The 20,474-nt window shown below is 36.1% G+C and overlaps 1 protein-coding gene across 1 annotated transcript; it reads right to left on the bottom strand.

Moving 5' to 3' along the window:
- Positions 1-3,866: 3,866 nt before the first annotated feature.
- Positions 3,867-4,519, bottom strand: LOC118349732 (heavy metal-associated isoprenylated plant protein 28-like). The gene is made up of 3 exons (XM_035695310.1): positions 4,509-4,519; positions 4,345-4,420; positions 3,867-4,240 (listed from the first exon to the last, which is right to left on the bottom strand). Exons 1-3 carry the CDS (start codon positions 4,512-4,514, stop codon positions 3,867-3,869), a joined length of 456 nt encoding a protein of 151 aa, XP_035551203.1. The 5' UTR covers positions 4,515-4,519.
- Positions 4,520-20,474: the final 15,955 nt, after the last annotated feature.

Raw genomic sequence — 20,474 nt, 5'->3', positions numbered from 1 at the left:
AAAGAATTGCACGATGCAGGAGTGGTTAGAAGTAGCTAGTTTCCATTTTCTTCACCTATACTTTTAGTGAGGAAAGTTGATAGATCATGGCACATGTGCATTGATTATAGGGCACTTAATAGGAAAACAATGAAGGATAATTTTTCCATTCCTATTATTGATGAATTGTTGAATGAGCAGTGTGGAGCAACAATTTTTTCAAACTAGACCTCAAGTCTGGATACCATCATATTTGTGTTAGGGAGGGTGATATTGAGAATACTGCATTCAAAACACACCAAGGCACTATGAATTTTTGGTTATTCCTTTTGACTTAACCAATGCTCTGGCCTCTTTTCATGCCTTGATGAATGAGGTATTCCAGCATTTATTAAGAAAAATTGTTATAGTTTTCTTTGATGATATATTGACATATAACATGAACAAGGAAGAATATTTACGACACTTATCAATGGTACTAGAAATCTTAGCAAATACCACACTTCTTGCTAAGAGAAGTTAGTGTAAGTTTGGTTACGAGGAGATTGACTATCTTGGACACTTAGTTTTTGCTAGAGCGGTAAGAGCATATCCATCCAAGACTAAGGCTATGATTGAATAGCCTTTACCAAAATACATTAAGTCTTTAAGGGGGTTTCTGTGACTAACTAGATATTACAGAAAATTTGTGAGAAGCTATGGTTTGATCTCTGGTCCACTCATTGAATTATTGATGAATGATGCCTTTATTTGGGGGTCTAAAGCTTCACAACCTTTTGAGGCATTAAAACAGGCAGTAACCAACCCACTTGTTTTAGCCTTGCCTATTTTTTTAGGCCTTTTTTGATCAAGTGTGATGCATAAGAATGGGGTATTGGGGCTATGTTGATGTAAGATGGAAGACCCTTGGCATACCTAAGTCAAGCCTTAAAAGGTAAGGCATTGGACTTATCCACATATGATAAAGAACTTTTAGCATATTGGTGTTGGCTATAAAGAAGTTGAGACCTTACCTTTTGGGGACTACTGTTGTTATAAAAATTGATTAATAGAGTTTAAAATTTTTGTTGGAGCAAAAGATAGGGACCCCATCACAACAAAAATGGATAAGCAAGTTACTTGGGTGTGATTTTACCAATGAATACAAGAAGGGTAAAGAGAATGTGGCTGCAGATGCTCTTTTAAGAAGGGATGAGGTTATAGAGAGCTTGTCTGCTATCATAGTTTTGGATCCAGTGTGGTTTCAAGATTTAAAGGCTTCTTACTTGCAGGATGAACAAGTTTATGAGATTTGCAGAAACTTACAACGGGGTCTGCTACAGATCAAATCTTTGAAGTAAAAAAAAAAGGGCTATTATTTAAGAAATGAAGATTAATTTTGTCAGCTCTATCTCTTTTGAAGGAACGATTGTTGCAGTTCATGCACAATATTTCTTTTGGGGGACATTCTAGATATAAAAAATCTTTGCATCGAGTCAAGGCAAATTTTATTTGAACTGGAATGAGGAGGGACATTAAGAAGTCTATTAGAAAATGTGCAGATTTTTAAAAGTACAAGGTGGAGAATTTGCAAGTAACTGGCTTGTTACAACCATTGCCAATTCCCACTAGATCGTGGAGTGATATCTCTGTGGATTTTATCAGTGCCCTTCCTGTCTCAAAATTTTTTTTTGTTATTTTTGTAGTGGTTGATTGATTTACAAAATCTGTTTATTTTTTGCCATTATCTCATCCTTACAATGCAGCTTCAGTGGCTAAGTTTTTTATTTTTAAGATCTTCAAGTTACATGGTATACCAATAGCAATTGTAACAAATAGAAATGTGACTTTCCCATCTAATTGAGGATGGTAGAATGCATGGCACTAAGTTGCATTTCAGCTCTACCTACCGTCCTCAATTAGATGGGAAGACTGAAATAGTCGACAAGTGTGTGCAGCAGTATCTTAGATGCTTTGTGTGTGTGAGACCAAAGCAATGGGCTCATTGGCTTCCTCTCGCAGAATGATGGTATAACACATTAGTCCACACTTCAACCATAATTACACCATTTGAGGCATTGTATGGTGTTCCACCCCTACCATTTGAGACAGTCGATTCTAAGTTGAAATCAAGGGTAGAAATTTTAATGTTGTTGAAGAAGAATCTCCTAGCTGCTCAATCTAACATAAAACAACAATATGATAAACACCACTGACAAAAGCAATTTCAGGTTGGAGATTCAGTGTATTTGAAGTTGCAGAAGTATAAACAATAGAGGTTGGTTCAAATTGCTAATCCTAAGTTAGCAGCAAGATGTTGTGGCCAATTTAAAGTTCTGAAACTCATTGGGGAAGTAGCATATAAACTGAAAATGCCACAAAATTCATCCGTCTATCCAACTTTCCAAGTCTCAAGATTGAAGAAACATGTTGGACCAACAACTAATATTTCATCCTCATTTCCATTACTTGATTCTCATGGGGGGTTGAGGACAAAACCCAAGGCTATATTTCAAATTAAGAAGAATGCCTTCCCTTAACAACAAACCATTGATTGAGTTATTGGTTAAATGGAGTGGGGCTCTGAGTAAGACTCATCTTGGGTTCCTGTGGAGCAGTTGCGAGCTCACTATACCGTGTGGGCAAAGTCTTTCGATGAGGGGGAAACTTGTTATGAGCATTACAGTGGCAGTGGCATGGATGGAAGTGCATTGGAAGAATAGTGGAGGCATGACAAGGGGGAGTTAAGAGGAATTCACGGAGTTGAGAGTTAGTATAACTCAGCTGAGAGGCACGTGATTCATTAAACATGTAAATTTACAAGGTAACCTCATCTACTGTAAATAGATTACATGAATATCCTTCCCAACTGTAATGAGAATAACGACCTCCATTGTTGTATAAATACTCATAAAACTTTCATTGTAAAAGGCATTCAGAAAAGTCAATAAAGATTCTATTATTGTAATTTGCGACGAGTCTTGGAAGTGAAAAATTAAAAATGTATGTTGTGACCATAGCTTGTCGCCTGAAAAAGTGGATAGTTCATCTCAAATAGCGATGCATATTATTCATGAAACCGGTCCAGCGTTATAACTACCACACATTTCTGGCGCTTTGTTTTTCCTTTGGAAGAAGTATATTATTGTTACAATTTTTCAAGAGAAATGTTTTAAGTACAAAGAAATTCTATAAAAGTAAACGTCCAACAAATTAATGTTGCTTGATATGGTACGTTAAATTGTAATGTTACTTTTATTATAAAGTAGATCTAACGTACTATCATATTAAATCATGTCAGTTTATGAGTTTACTTTTTTGAAATCTCTTTGTACTGCACTTCTCTTTTTCTATGGCCGAAAGCTGAACACCGCTAATTAAGCCTAATTTTGTTGTAGTCAAAGCTATGTACGTACATATGAGATCTAAGAGGAGGAATATAGAGTTAAATTTATGATCTACTTGGAAGCCTACATTTGACAACCATATTTCATAACCATCAGCAAAAATCTCTTTTAATTTCCCCATTTTTTGTCTAGAAGTTCTTTATCTTCTCAAATGAAAAAAAAAAAAAAAAAAAAATAGTAGTGTTTCCTAAAATGTAATAGTCAAATATATAGTACTATCGTTCTTATACTAAATATATACCTAATTAAATATATACTTATGATATGTACATGATCAAGATCATAAAAAAGTAAGGACCCATATATGTTTAATTAGCATGGTTTCTTCATTAGTTAACAACGAAAATAGGGAAACCCCCATGGCTTGGGCATAAATTACAACTAGGACAAACTGCGCGCGCAGACAGAAAGACGGGAAAAAAAAAAGTCACATGGAGTTTCATAAAAATAATGCATTGATCGTTATTTAAGAAAAAAAACAACAACAAGAAACATGGAACATTACATGATAGAACAAGCATTAGGGTTATCATCACTGAAAGCGGTACTGGTTTGATACCCAAAAAGGGTGGAATTATGAGAAGTAGGATTGTGATAGTAAGAAGCATGAGCATCGCCGTCGTAGCCGTGCTTGTAGTAGTTGTAGGAAGAGGCAGGCCGGGGGGCATAAAGATTCATTGGCCCGTTACAATAATATTGCTGTTGATCCGCACTGTAATTATTACTGTGGTGGAAGTGCTCCGGATTGTAGGGCAGCTGCCACAGTTCGGCCCTCCGCCCGGTCTTCCTCACTGTCTTAAGAACTTTCTTTTGGTCTGCCCATCCGGTGACCGTCACTTTCTGCGTCGCCATGTCTATGTCAACGTCGTCCACGCCTGCATATATACATACAAATTAGTTAAGGATCGATGAAAATAAACTTGATTATTGGAGCATGATACAGAACCCGATTTCATGATCATGTTAGATCGATACGTACCTTTTAGTTTTAGAAGCGTATCTTTTACCTTGCTTTCGCATCCAGCGCAGTCCATGTGCACTCGCATCTCTATGGACTGAATGAAAATAAATAGAATTTTAGGACACACCAAATTGAACAGAAACAGATCAGACTGCAGGTAGATATATCATTAGTTTGCTTACTGTCATTTTACTTGTTGTAAATGCTTCTGTCTCTCTCCCTCTCTCTCTCTCTCTCTCTCTCTGATCTCTGAACAAGAAGCAGGTGTCCGCGTGAAGGGGTCGAGAATGTTGGACGAAGAAATGTATGAACTCCAAAGCTATCGAGCTAGGCTCAGGCTCTCTGTTTGAGTTGCAGTGTATAAGCTATTTCACAGTTTTAGAATATAAGAGGCAAATGACAATGGAGTGACCTCTATATATACATATATAGCAATGGAGTGACCTATATATATATAGTTATGATCCGCTAGCTGTTTTGCTAGATCTCTTAATTTCGTACTGCACACTCATGAATGCGTCATTATCATTTATTTTTCCATTAATGCACCGACTTTCACGTATAATTATTGTCTTGTGGGCCGGATATTGTAGGGGTTTCAAGCAAAGGAGGTATTACTTCGGATGGATCCCTTTCCAAAACCAATGGGGCACGAGTAGCCACGTGCTAATAACATGTAGTACTCCGCCATTTCTTGCATGAGCATCCATACCAGCGACAAGCATTGGAGATTGGCGTTGACTTCATGCATATATGGTACTATATAACATAATGTAAATATAACATGGGAATTGACTTTTATAGCTTAATTAATACCTTAGCAAATATTATATATATATATACATCATTATTAAGTTAAGATAACAGGAGCATAACTTTGTGCTTAAATTACATCTTATATATTAATAATTAGTACCTTCAATATTAAGGTGAAGTGGAAAAAATATCCTCTCTATTAATTTATTTGAAATGAATAATACATTTTAGTTTAAATCATGAGATATTTTGGATATATATACATATATATTCTCTTAATTTTGATCATTATATATCAACCCGAAGATCGAATATATATATATATATATACACACACACACATACGTTATTTCTCTTAATTTCATGGTCACTTTATTAGCTGGGATAGATCAGTACCAATATCTATACGTATGTAAGCTTCAAAAATGGTCGAATATATCGGAAGTGAATATATAATACTCATGGATTAATTATAAGGCCATTATAATTTAATGCTGCGCTAGCTGGTACGTACTTATATATAATCATTAAGCATTACTTATACATATATATGTACATATATATGTACATATATATATAGATACACACACATATGTATATATATGTATATATATATAGTACTTGATCGTGGAAGTTGAGAGAAATGCACATGATAGCGACCTTACCGGATCATGTTTTCAGCCTTATTAATTTTCCGTCAACACGTGAAATTAAACTTTCCCATACTGAAGCTAATTATAAATTAGGCAGGTTTTTTTATATCAATTCCTAGTCGAAGTACTTATATATTGGTCAAAGGTTGATGTCTTGCTAAGTACTTGTGATTTTAGGATTTTAGAGAAGCAGAAAATAGAATAATGAAATTTAGCAAATGCATGCAAATTATACAAGGAGGACCATATCTGTAACACCTCGTATTTTAGTGTAATTTTTTTTACTGAAGGGATTTTTATTATTTATTCAAAAATTTATCCTTCTATTTTAAAATTGGTTGGATTTTTTTAGTGAGTTTATTTCTATGATTTTAATTTGTTAAATTGGTGAAAATTATTTTATTGTGTGCCTTCTTGATATTTATTTATTGTTATGCATTTAAATTGCTTTTAATATTTAAATTAATCACTGGGTGATTTAATTATTTCAATTTGACTTTACCATTACGTTTAAATTATTTTATTTAACTTATGGTTTTAAAATCGTTTCCGTTGGATCATTTTCGTGACCCAAGTTATGAGGATTGGACCTCATTTCTTTTCCCCTCTTTTTCTTTCCTCTCCTTTTCTTTTCCTTTTTTTTTCTTTTCTCCTTTTTCTTTCGGTTTCTTCTCTCCTGCGCGATCTCTCTCTCTCCTCTCCTCCGCCCGTTTCCTTCTCTCCCTCCCAGCACCGTCGTCCACCGGCGGTGGTCGACACCGCCCAGCCCCTCCGCTTCCCCTGCCGCCGACGAAGCTACCCCTCCATTTTTAGCCTCCCTTGTGCCGCCGTTAGCCACCACGAGACCCACGAAGCCGCGACACTCTTTCCGCCGCTGCGCCGCCGTCGTTCCACCACTGGCCACCATCTTCCTACCACTTCATCCCCGACCTCTTGGCAACCCAATGGACCTAACCCCGGCTCCGATCCGTCACCGGTGAAGCACAACCAAGCCTATCTCCGATTTCGGCCTTTGGCCTAAAAACACCCCTTGCGCCGCCACCCACGGCAAACCACCACCACCATTGGCTTCACCGACCTCTCTAGGCCCTACCCTATCATTTTGGGGTCTTCGTTTGTCTCCGTTGAAAAGTGGGTATTTGTGACCCACGGCCACAGTGTATTTTACACTGTGGTATTGCTCAGACGTCGCCTTTTTCAGTTTCGTGATCCTTCGGAAATCATTATATAGCAATGTAAGTATTTTTTTTCAAAGAATTCTCGTGAATTTAATGTATTTTTGCACTAGCACATTACACTGTATTTTAATTGCTGGTTGGTTTTGCCGGACTGAGTCCGAGGGGTAACGGGGTTGATTGGATTGGGTGATGGAGTTGTTAGTATGATTGGTTTAGACTATGAGATTTGTTGGCTGTTCGGGTTTAAATATTGGTGTTTTGTGTATGACGTGGGTTGTGGTAAATATTGGTGATTTTATGAAGTAATGATATACTTTGGGATTATGAGGATTTTTAAGTTTTGAGAAATTAAGATAGATTATTTTAGAAGTTTAGGCTTAAATATGGAAATCCGTAATTGGTTGAAAACTTACGGAAATTGTGTGATTATTTTTTATAGGTGACGATTATTAGTCAACTCAACATTTTTTGAAGAAATTTCTGAAAAGCTAAGAAGTCCAGGTAAGCGGGGTTCATATACTACTTTTGCATAAAAGAAATAAAATGAGGTTGACTTTGAGAATAAACGTGTTTGTTTTTGAAAAGAAATGATCTGAAAACAACCTCAGATGTTCTTTTTTTCTGCATATGCATAAATTCAATATATGAGAAAGTATTTTCTGTCATGACTGGTGTAGACATGAGCTAGTTTTGTGCACTTTGTTTCTGAACTATGTAAAAGAGCGAATAAGGAATTCTAAAAGTTTTGTTATGAACAAATGAGAATATTTTGTTTATGTTTATGTTTATCTCGAACATGTGAAATGATCTGAAGCCTTTCAGTGTTTTGTTTTGATATGATGTGTCATCTGAAAACCTTGGCATGAAGTTCTGGTTCTGTATATGATTGTAATCGGATTTTCGATGAAATCCGTTCTGTTTCTGTTAAGGCCCAGCCACGGGTATAATGGTGGTTTATAACCCTACCACGGGGTGAAACATGGTATACGGCCCAGCCACGGGTATAATGGTGGTTTATAACCCTACCACGGGGGTGAAACATGGAAAATGGCCCAGCCACGGGTATAATGGTGGTTTATAACCCTACCACGGGGGTTAAACATGGTATTGTCCCGATGTGATATTAAATGAAGATAAGATTATAATGTTTCAGTTTAGAAATGTCAACGGATTCTATTTTTGGAATAAGTTTATTTTTCTGAAAATTTCGCTCTAATGTTTTTGTACAAGTTTTGTTTCTACATTCTGAAAGTAAATGTTCTGTTCGGCTTATCAAATGTTATAAATGCTCATGTTTACATGCTAGTATATGCTCTCTGCTTACTGAGTTGTTGATAACTCACCCGTTAATCTTCATAATATTCCAGATGACATCGATGGCTCAGCTGAAGATCAGTATTAGAGTCTATGGAGAAGATTAGCATTGATTTGTTGTTGGGTATCACATGATATTAGTGTTGGTGTTGGAGGTTAATTATCTTTCTTAACTTTGCTTCAATGGATTTAGACGGTTTATGGATACTTATGTTAATGTTATATTATTTCTAGTTGTTATTTGAGACATGAAGAAAAGTTGATTTTATTTGGGTTGTTGAATTTTGGATAGATGAGTTTATTTGATTTATTTAATTGAAGTATATACGTTCGATTTGAGGTTTGGGAAAATGGATAAATTCTTGAATTTGGAAGTACTCTACCCTTGTTAGAGTTGATTATCAGGTTTTATGAGTTAACTCTCCGGACCCTCGGGGTCGGGGCGTTACAGATGATATCAGAGACAGGTTAGAGATTCTGCATACTATAAACCTTGGAGGTTTAGATATCTATGGGTTTAAGAAGAAAATTCAGATTTGAGGTGTAGAATTTTAAAGAATAAGAGATGATTATGTGGATATTGGAGGTTTAGATTTTACAGACTTTATGATTGAGTTTCGAGATTTTGAGGTTTAAGGATTTTAGATCCGACAAGCTTACTTGGTGGACTGTAGGAGATAATCTTTATAAAATTAATTTAAGGTTTAGATTTTTGAGGTTAGATTTCTAAAGACGAAAGAGAGTTTAGAGCGATGTCGGGTTTACAATATTAGATGGTAGGAATGAATATATGTGCTGATTAATGATATGACTAAGTTTGGGTAAAACCATGTGTGCAGTACCAGAAAAGTTTAAAGGTTTAATTGGAAATTATTATTTTTATTTAACTTGAATTTATTTGGTTTTGTTTGATTTTATTTTATTTGAATTGAAATTATGTTATTTTATTTATTAAGTTTATTTTATTTTGTTCGTTTCGTTCGAAATTGAAAAGCGGGTTAAAGATTAAGTTATGGCAGGAATATGGTACGACTGAGAACGCTATTGTTATATTTAGCAGAGTAAGCTTGAACTTTTATCAAATTGGTGTGCATTTATAATATCAAGGTTTGAAAGGAACGGCATAGTCTGGGTGATCTATTTGGGGAGTAAGATATTTGAGATTTTCGATTTCATGGATGTATGACACGAGGCTTTAGAATAGAAGATTGTAAGTTCAACAAACTTTAAAGATAGACTTACAGAAATTTCACCAAAAGTTTAAGGTTTTGTAGATTTTAGGAAATGATTGTTATCATTTAATGTTTAGATTTTGAAAACTTTGGGAGTCAATTGTTTTATTATTGGATATAAGTTCATCGATCTTACAGATTTTGGAAAATGATTCTTATATAATTTAAGATCTTAGAATTGCAATTTGAAGGACTGATTTATAATGAGATTGAAATTTTTTAATTCTGCAAGCTTGGAGTGTTAGCTTGATTTATTTTGGAGACTGATTAATCTGTGACCATTAATGGGGTTGATCGAAGTTGAGTTATTAATATAGGAAATTTTAAGGGAATTATTTCTTTGAGGATTGAAGGTATTGGTCCAGTTTGGATAATAATTGTTATTAATTCGAGGTTTTAGTGGTAGGTTTTGGGATTAGATCCATAGCAGATTTAAGGATAATAGTTGGTGCAGATCCAGGAATTAATTCTTGGTGAGTTTGATGAAAGTGTGTAATAGTTCATGGTTTTGGAGATAAAGAATTTTCTACCAAATGTGGTGAGAGTTTTTTTTGGTTAGTAGGCGTTGAGCTACCTCGTACTCAATGGTATTATGTTGTGTTATATTTAAGGATTCAAACCTTATGCTGATCTTAAGGAATTAGAGATTAAACTTTTGGTGGTGCGGAATTAGGATATAATTCTTGTTGATTTTGAGATAATAGGTCTGGATGATGGAAATGTTTATTGATGGTTAACTTTGGAAGTGGCTAATAGGTTACCAACTTGTAGAATTCAATTAAGGTTTGTGAGTTTTAACATAGGAGTCGATTGAGGTTAGCGCAGATCGTGTTACGAAAATAGTAATAATCATTGGGATTCCTTGGATGTTGTGTAAAGGCTCTTGTGGAAAGATGAGATTTTGGATAGTATTGCCACCCTAAGAATACTGGTTGTGATGTGCCACTGGGAGACTAATACGAGTATGATGGAATTGCCTATGAAAATAGACTTGAGAGAACATTACTCATGCTTGTTGGGAGTTGTTGTTGGTATGGTCTTTTCGAGCGTGTTTTGAGTTGTATCTGGCATCCTGCTTTAGCGTGATGTTTGACCTTACAAATTTCGAGGACGAAATTTTTTTTAAGGGGGGAAGGATGTAACACTCCGTATTTTAGTGTAATTTTTTTTACTGAAGGGATTTTTATTATTTATTCAAAAATTTATCCTTCTATTTTAAAATTGGTTGGATTTTTTTAGTGAATTTATTTCTATGATTTTAATTTGTTAAATTGGTGAAAATTATTTTATTGTGTGCCTTCTTGATATTTATTTATTGTTATGCATTTAAATTACTTTTAATATTTAAATTAATCACTGGGTGATTTAATTATTTCAATTTGACTTTACCATTACGTTTAAATTATTTTATTTAACTTATGGTTTTAAAATCGTTTCCGTTGGATCATTTTCGTGACCCAAGTTATGAGGATTGGACCTCATTTCTTTTCCCCTCTTTTTCTTTCCTCTCCTTTTCTTTTCCTTTTTTTTTTCTTTTCTCCTTTTTCCTTCGGTTTCTTCTCTCCTGCGCGATCTCTCTCTCTCCTCTCCTCCGCCCGTTTCCTTCTCTCCCTCCCAGCACCGTCGTCCGCCGGCGGTGGTCGACACCGCCCAGCCCCTCCGCTTCCCCTGCCGCCGACGAAGCTACCCCTCCATTTTTAGCCTCCCTTGTGCCGCCGTTAGCCACCACGAGACCCACGAAGCCGCGGCACTCTTTCCGCCGCTGCGCCGCCGTCGTTCCACCACCGGCCACCATCTTCCTACCACTTCATCCCCGACCTCTTGGCAACCCTTTGGACCCAACCCCGGCTCCGATCCGTCACCGGTGAAGCCCCACCAAGTCCATCTCCGATTTCGGCCGTTTTTGGCCTTAAACCACCATTTGCGCCGTCATCCACGGCAAACCACCACCACCATTGGCTTCACCGACCTCTCTAGGCCCTACCCTATCATTTTGGGGTCTTCGTTTGTCTCCGTTGAAAAGTGGGTATTTGTGACCCACGGCCACAGTGTATTTTACACTGTGGTGTTGCTCAGACGTCGCCTTTTTCAGTTTCGTGATCCTTCGGAAATCATTATATAGCAATGTAAGTATTTTTTTCAAAGAATTCTCGTGAATTTAATGTATTTTTGCACTAGCACATTACACTGTATTTTAATTGCTGGTTGGTTTTGCCGGACTGAGTCCGAGGAGTAACGGGGTTGATTGGATTGGGTGATGGAGTTGTTAGTATGATTGGTTTAGACTATGAGATTTGTTGGCTGTTCGGGTTTAAATATTGGTGTTTTGTGTATGACGTGGGTTGTGGTAAATATTGGTGATTTTATGAAGTAATGATATACTTTGGGATTATGAGGATTTTTAAGTTTTGAGAAATTAAGATAGATTATTTTAGAAGCTTAGGCTTAAATATGGAAATCCGTAATTGGTTGAAAACTTACGGAAATTGTGTGATTATTTTTTATAGGTGACGATTATTAGTCAACTCAACATTTTTTGAAGAAATTTCTGAAAAGCTAAGAAGTCCAGGTAAGCGGGGTTCATATACTAGTTTTGCATAAAAGAAATAAAATGAGGTTGACTTTGAGAATAAACGTGTTTGTTTTTGAAAAGAAATGATCTGAAAACAACCTCAGATGTTCTTTTTTTTCTGCATATGCATAAATTCAATATATGAGAAAGTATTTTCTGTCATGACTGGTGTAGACATGAGCTAGTTTTGTGCACTTTGTTTCTGAACTATGTAAAAGAGCGAATAAGGAATTCTAAAAGTTTTGTTATGAACAAATGAGAATATTTTGTTTATGTTTATGTTTATCTCGAACATGTGAAATGATCTGAAGCCTTTCAGTGTTTTGTTTTGATATGATGTGTCATCTGAAAACCTTGGCATGAAGTTCTGGTTCTGTATATGATTGTAATCGGATTTTCGATGAAATCCGTTCTGTTTCTGTTAAGGCCCAGCCACGGGTATAATGGTGGTTTATAACCCTACCACGGGGGTGAAACATGGTATACGGCCCAGCCACGGGTATAATGGTGGTTTATAACCCTACCACGGGGGTGAAACATGGAAAATGGCCCAGCCACGGGTATAATGGTGGTTTATAACCCTACCACGGGGGTTAAACATGGTATTGTCCCGATGTGATATTAAATGAAGATAAGATTATAATGTTTCAGTTTAGAAATGTCAACGGATTCTATTTTTGGAATAAGTTTATTTTTCTGAAAATTTCGCTCTAATGTTTTTGTACAAGTTTTGTTTCTACATTCTGAAAGTAAATGTTCTGTTCGGCTTATCAAATGTTATAAATGCTCATGTTTACATGTTAGTATATGCTCTCTGCTTACTGAGTTGTTGATAACTCACCCGTTAATCTTCATAATATTCCAGATGACATCGATGGCTCAGCTGAAGATCAGTATTAGAGTCTATGGAGAAGATTAGCATTGATTTGTTGTTGGGTATCACATGATATTAGTGTTGGTGTTGGAGGTTAATTATCTTTCTTAACTTTGCTTCAATGGATTTAGACGGTTTATGGATACTTATGTTAATGTTATATTATTTCTAGTTGTTATTTGAGACATGAAGAAAAGTTGATTTTATTTGGGTTGTTGAATTTTGGACAGATGAGTTTATTTGATTTATTTAATTGAAGTATATACGTTCGATTTGAGGTTTGGGAAAATGGATAAATTCTTGAATTTGGAAGTACTCTACCCTTGTTAGAGTTGATTATCAGGTTTTATGAGTTAACTCTCCGGACCCTCGGGGTCGGGGCGTTACAATATCAAAGAAAAGATATTGTAAAACATCATATAAATTGAGTATACTGTCTACTGGGAAATGGCAACCCAAATTTGTTACCGAGGAAGCTAAGAGGGGTGGTCGTGCTGGTTGCTTGGTGTGGAGTGGTGGCTTGGGAGGAGCTTGGTGGCGCTAGGGAGAGCTGGTGGACGTGGGTTGCGAACAGAGCAAGGGAGAGAGGGAGGGCCTCGGGCTGCTGGGCTGGGCGTGGAGGATAAGGGGGCTCCGACAGAGAACTGGCAACGTCGTCGACATGTGTGTGGTGGCGAACGGCGCCCCTAGCGGCGGTGATATAGAGAAATCCAAGAGAGAGAGAGAGGTGAGGCCAGATTCGGGGAGGAAAGAGATCGGCAGGGGACTGGGGGAGAAGGAGGGGGTGGCTGTTGAGCTGAGGTGGCGGTGGCGTGGTGGGGTCGCTAGTGTCGGACTGTGCTTACCGGCGTGGGTTGTGCTCGAAAAAGGATGAGTTGGGGAGAGAGAAGGGGAGGGAAGGGGGGGAACGGCTGGAGGGAAATGAATGGAAAACGAGCGGGCAATTTAATTTTATTAACTTTTTGCGGCGTCTTAATCTCGCTGCAAATACCTCAAACCTCGCCAGGAAAAAAGTCATTATCAATGAAAACAATATCATTCCAAATACTCATTTGCAGCGAATAAAAGTCGCCAGAAAAACACTTATAGTGAATTCGATCGACAGTTTCAAACTTCGTGCTGAATTCAATGGCGAAATTTAAATTCGTCGCAAAGAAGTAGTATTTGCAGCAATTACTTTTGCGACGATTTTAAAATCGCTGAAAATACTCGTTTTTGGCGATTTTTTAAACATAAAAAATCACTGCAACTGACCACTTTCGTAATTGCATCGATTAACTAACCGTCGCAAAAAAAATAATTACTTTTTCGACGAATTTTTCATCACAAAAATTGACAATTTACTGCAAAAGACCAATTTAGTATTTGTGGCGAATTTATTCGTTGTAAAAAGTATAAAAATCGCCGCAAAAGACCATTTTCCAAATTGATGTAAAAAAATCGCGACGATGTAAAAAATCACTGCAATTAAAGGTTATTGCGGCGATTTTATTTCCAACAGACATAAAATTGCGACAAAAAGCCTTATTTCTTGTAGTGGCGCACTTATAATTTCGAGTGGTTCACGTACTTTGGATATATAAGATATGAAAGTACAATACTAACTTGAGGGGACACTACAACAAATACTAGTTTTTCTCGGGAGGGATTGTTGTCAGAAAAGGTATGAATTCCATGAGAAAATGTCTTTACTAACCATAATTTCTTTCGTAGGTGACCCGTGACATAAAATTGGTCATGACTTTAAGTATATTTTCCACGAAAAGCCTAACTTGTGGGAAAAAAAACCACTTTTTTCCACCACTTAGGCTGTGGAGAACAGATATGGGGCTCGCCGCAAATACGCCTAAAAAATCCAATCACCCGTGAGAAATAATTGATTTTCTTACTAATTACGTTGGTGGGTTATAGCAAAAGTGATGTAAACACTTTGTGGAAATAAACGTGAGGGAAGCAACTTTTCACGAACAATACCTGTAAGCAATCAATAGTGTTCTTAAAGTGAAATCAATAGTTTGGTCATCACGTGTATATAACTTGATATGCTAGGGGGTGGAATGAATATGTTTGCATTAAAAACACTTGGTACCAGACTTAGCATTAGGGTGTGGAATGAATATATGAATACGTTGGAAAGACATATATAAAGGCAGGGTACTAGACTTAGCATTAGGGTGTGGAATGAATATATGAATATGCTGGAAAGACATATATAAAGGCCGACTTACTCCGGTAATAATATATAGCTTTGGCGGCATTAAAAAAAGTCAAAAAGTGATCAAATTTACGCTGATAAATTATTGAGTTTTCTGTCATTTATATTATTACGTCGGAAATAATATATAGCTTTTACGGCATCTAACAAAAAGCTGACAATTGATCAATTTTATGCAGGTAAATTATTAAGTTTTTCAACGTTTATATTGTTTAAAAAAACACCTACAATTGATCAATTTTACGCCGATAAATTAGTAGTGTTCCAGCATTTATATTGTTACGCCAGTAATAATATATAGCTTTGACGGCATTTAAAAATATGCCAATAATTGATCAACGGACTTCAATAATAATTTTTCTATATAAATCACTAATTGTTCATTCAAAGAATGGGTCATGAACCAAACTAGTAAATGACATCTTCCTAAGATTCACAACTTCCAAAAAGAGTAATAAAATTAATACATAATCCACCACTTCACCTAACACCTGACTTCAAAACTTTTACAACCCGTTCCAATTCCAACTTAGCAAAATGGAGCAAATGTAGATATATGACATAACCATAAATATTATCTCAATTAAGGAAAGTTACAAAAACCATTAAACTAAAATATTAATATAATTTGAGATTCTTCACTTATAATCCCCTCAATCCTCATCCTCATCATTCTCTTCCTCTTCTTCATCTTCCTCTTCATCACTCCCCTCTTCTTCATCTTTCTCTTCCTCGTCATTCTCTATTTGATTTTGTCCTGCAACCTAAAAATAAATTCAAATGAAGGTCCAAGAATTCCAAAATAAGGTTGATTGATATCAACTAAACATATGTGGAGTATTCACTTGTGCATGCACGAATGTGTTTACTAAGTTTTGCAATTCAATTAATTCGTTTCGTATTTTATCAAGCTCTACCTTGAATGCACCATCTTCTTGCATAGAAGTTGGTAATGAATGTTGATAAGTTTGCCTTGTAGGGGTTGGCCCAAACCCCAAACAGAGCACACGTCCAGGCCGTTCTGGGCCCATAACTTTAGAATAAGTATCATATGATGCCCAAGTCATGGTTCCTCCAGACCCCGTTTCTATTGGACTTGTGTCTTGTGCTAAAAGTTCCTCCATCTCAACCTGTAACAAGCAGCATTTTTTGGGATAGCTGCCGGCATTTATCGAATGCCGACAATTCTGTCTTTTTTTGTATAATTAGCAAAATCTAGTACTCTTTGGGTTTCATGTTTTCTTTTACAACTAACTCCTTTTGTCCAACTCTCAAAAAGCTCTCGCTAGATCCGCATGCCAACAAATCAGAATTTGACATGTTTTACAAATTAAAGAATAATGTTATACATCATAATCTCATTTTACTATATAAAATGTGACACTTTTATCACCTATAGATGATCTTTCATGATTTTAAAAAATAAATATAAGGATTGATGGGAATTAAACCTTATCATAATGGGATAAAAATGAAATATGAATGCGGTCTATAGAATTTTCCTTCACAAAATGCTATAATATGTTCTTGATTGGAAGATACTTTAAAAAAAGGGCTGATGCAAAATCTCCTTGCGTTTCCACACATTTGATAAGGTTTCTAATTTTAACAATTTAATCCTTGGGTTTGCAACATTTTTATATATATTAACTCCATCCATCCAACCCCTCTCATGTTCACTAACACTGCAATAGCCATTTGGCATTAAAACCAATCAAAATTCAACATGTTGTACAAAAATGCACGTCAACAACTTTAACAAAAAGTAATAACAAAATAAGGCAAAACTTTAAAATCCAAAATTTATCAAAACTATTGATCAAGCTTTTTTTTTTTTAAAGAAAAGAATTAGGTAGTTCAATTTTATTAATAACCCCGATTTATAATGGGAGGACTCCATATTACAAACAAAGCTGAGGATTACAAAAGTCCCTAACCAAGATTTGAAAGAATTAGCTAAACAATCTGCCATTCTCTCTATATAAATATCAAAACTCAAAAATTTCAGAATGATAGTGCAACCTCTAAAGGTGACTTGAGCCGAACTAAGAAAAAGTTTCAGAATGATATTAATATAATGACAGTTAAAAGACATTAACTACGTTCAAGGTGACCTGAGTCACAACTAATATAGCTACCGGCCTGCCTATTACTTTAAATTCCGTTCCTGTGAAATGATCATTTCAGTTTAAGTACTTAAATAGAATATTTCGATATTAGTGCATTTTGGTGGACCATTTCGGGATTAACTATATATTATATATAAATATTTATATATATATATAAACTAACAACTAATAGAATACATATATATATGTATGTGTGTGTGTGTAAGCTGTGTAACTCATGTGTATCATGTGTATATACATAGAAGTATTGAAGATTTATAAAATGAATATATGTTGAAAAAATCACAAACTTGAGTTGAGACACAAAAACAAAGAAAAGAAATAAAAGAAAAAATAAGTTAATAAAAAAAATGATATTAAAAAAAAATAGAGAATGATGGGACATATTTAAAGTTACAAAAAAAATTAAAATTATATAAATACATTTTATATTCTAGAATTAACTAAATACCATTTAGATTTAAAATTTACAAAAATGATATCCAAGTACAAGAAAATTACAAAAATAGTCCGAAACAGAATAGGGCTGGAATTGGCATTCCAGCCAAAATTTGACTGGAATGGCCGAAATGGACAGGAACAAGTCATAATTTAGAGAGAAACAGAACAAGGATGTATAGTGTATTGAAAACTACACCGAAATGAAAAATTCCAGTTGAAACAACCGAAATGGAACGGAATTTAAAACCATGATCGTGTCATCTCTAGGTGGCTTAAACCACCGCACAAGAGGTAAATATATTAGCTAATTAATTTTTGTTTTAGTAATGTTTCTATTTTTTTTATTTACATTTGTCCTAACTTTTTCTTAGATTTTTATTTTTTAATTACATTATAATAGTTTTGGGTTTCTAAAAGCATTTTATATTTTGTTATTAATTTTGTTAAGAAGAGTGAATTAACATTTTTGTGCCACATGTTGGATCAATTATGTTATGAAAGTGTTTCGCACCCTTGTGAACGTCAACCACGAACCTTCGCTAGGAGAATAAAAAAAAGGTCAGAAAAGTATTAAATGCCTCCAATGCAGGCTACATTTAGGTAGCAAACTCTTCTCAACACTCTTCAAGTATTCTCGTACTTATGAAAATACTTCACATGTCAAACAACTTAAAATACTCTCAATGGGTCCCACAAACCCACTTCAATCTCTACTCATAACTATCCACAAACATTCTATAATATTTATCACTATAATATTTATCACTATTATATATAAATAAAAAATAAAATCACTATAATATTTATCACTATTAAATATAAATAAAAAATAAAATCACTATAATATTTATCACTATTATATATAAATAAAATCATCATTAAAGAAAATCAATCATTGATGGGACCCACACATTTTTCAATTGTATATCCAAAAGTCAACAACTCAACATACTTCATACATCCAAACAACTCAAAATACTCTCAATGGGACCCACAAACCCACTTCAATCTATACTCATAACTATTCACAAACATTCTCAACACTTCTCAGCTATTTCCACTACCCAAACGTAGCCTTGTGAAATTGCTATTATTGTGTTGTTGTAAATCCAAGCGTTAGATAGAATTACCTCAAACATGAGTTCCCTTCAATGCATATAGAACTTGGGATCAAGCGATAGATCCTATGTAACAACCCAATCCCCTAGCTCAATCTCAACTTGAGGCTATTATTATTTGAATGGTTCGTTATCTTATAAGGAGTGATTATCCTGGAGGGCATTGGATGTGACCTTATCTGCAAGTTTGCCTCCCAGTCAGGATCCGTCATTAACATATGAATTGGCCATTCTGCGGTGTTGATATTGGTATGTGGACTTTGTTGGATCTTGGGCTTTTGAGGTGTGGGACTAGCCCAGTTGTAGAGGAAGATTTGTGTCCTTCTAATTACACTGTGAAATCTCATCACATGAATGTGATGGGACTTTTCTTTTTCTTCACGCCTCTTCATTACCCAGGAATTGTATTGATTTGCAGTTGTCTGTCAACATGCATTCCTATGTACGGGTGTGCATTGCTCCACCTTTGCATCCCTTCCGGTGGTTTGAGGATTCGTCCACATCTTTTCCGTATCCTTTTTATATGCAACACGTTCCTTTGTTTTATTGGGTAATACTAAACGACATCGTGTTCCCCAATCGGTTTGCCTTTTCACCTTGCCGCCCTTGCTGTTTCATTCCTTTTCTATAGAGCTATGCCTCCCATTTTGTCACCCTGTTTGTGATGTACTTGACGTTTTGGGGCTTGCTCTTTCGCAACTTGTTCCTAATGCCTAGAGGATCTTAATGGCGTGTTGCGTAGCATGGCGACAGGTTCTAGAGGCTGCTAGTGAAGAATACTCAAACCTTACTGTGAAAGAATTTCTATTCACCCACGGTGTTAGGTGTATAGATGGAAATATTTGTAGCTTCTAGTCTCATTTCGGCTCAAGCTAAGGAGTGGCATAGGAACTTCTTTTTTGTTTCTAGAAGTGGTTAGGAATTTCCTTCTGGTGCGACTACCTATCATGAGTTACCTATTCGTGAGATGTGGGTCCATGTTCTAGAGGATCATGACTTCACCATTATTCTTTCAGATCGGGAGGAGGCCCGTTTGCACTTAGTTTATGCTTGGGTGGAACAGAATGACAGTGCCACTTGGTCAGATGTACTTCTCACCCATGCCAATATCAACAAGTTCTTAGTTTCCCCTAATCTAACTCTTGTTTCCAGTCGCTAGTTCCTAGGTGCCCCTCCGTTGTCTCATGGGCAGAAGATGGGGACCTCGACCCCTTCGAGCCAAAAGGGTAAGAAGCCTCGTGTGGATCGTAGCCCCGTTCAGGGTGAGACTAAGTTATCCGACGAGTCAAGTTCTACTGGGGAAAGACCTATCCATGCTTCTTCCCTTCCTGAGGAAGTAGCTCGGTTCGCCCCTCTTCTTTTTTAGGCTTGCTGGAGGAAATCATAAACCAAGCCGAGAACAATTTGGCCTTGGTGTTGGAAGTTGAGTCCTCTATGGCTCCGAATCAGGGGGCTGCCAATCAACTTCTCCTACCACGGGAGGTAAGGATGACAACTCGGGTTCTGATGAGGCTGACATTGAACTGTCACTTCTTCTGCATTTTTAGAAACTGAATCTACCATTCCAACGAACTCTACTTACCTTTTTGATGACTCAGGTGAGTTTTCCTTGGTTGATGTTGGTCATGTCGAACCTTCTGACTTGGAGTGCAGTCCTTTCTCCTTA

Source organism: Juglans regia, chromosome 10 (assembly GCF_001411555.2).
Source record: "Juglans regia cultivar Chandler chromosome 10, Walnut 2.0, whole genome shotgun sequence".
NCBI classification, from domain to species: Eukaryota; Viridiplantae; Streptophyta; class Magnoliopsida; order Fagales; family Juglandaceae; genus Juglans; species Juglans regia.
This window is presented reverse-complemented; position numbering and strand designations above follow the sequence as displayed.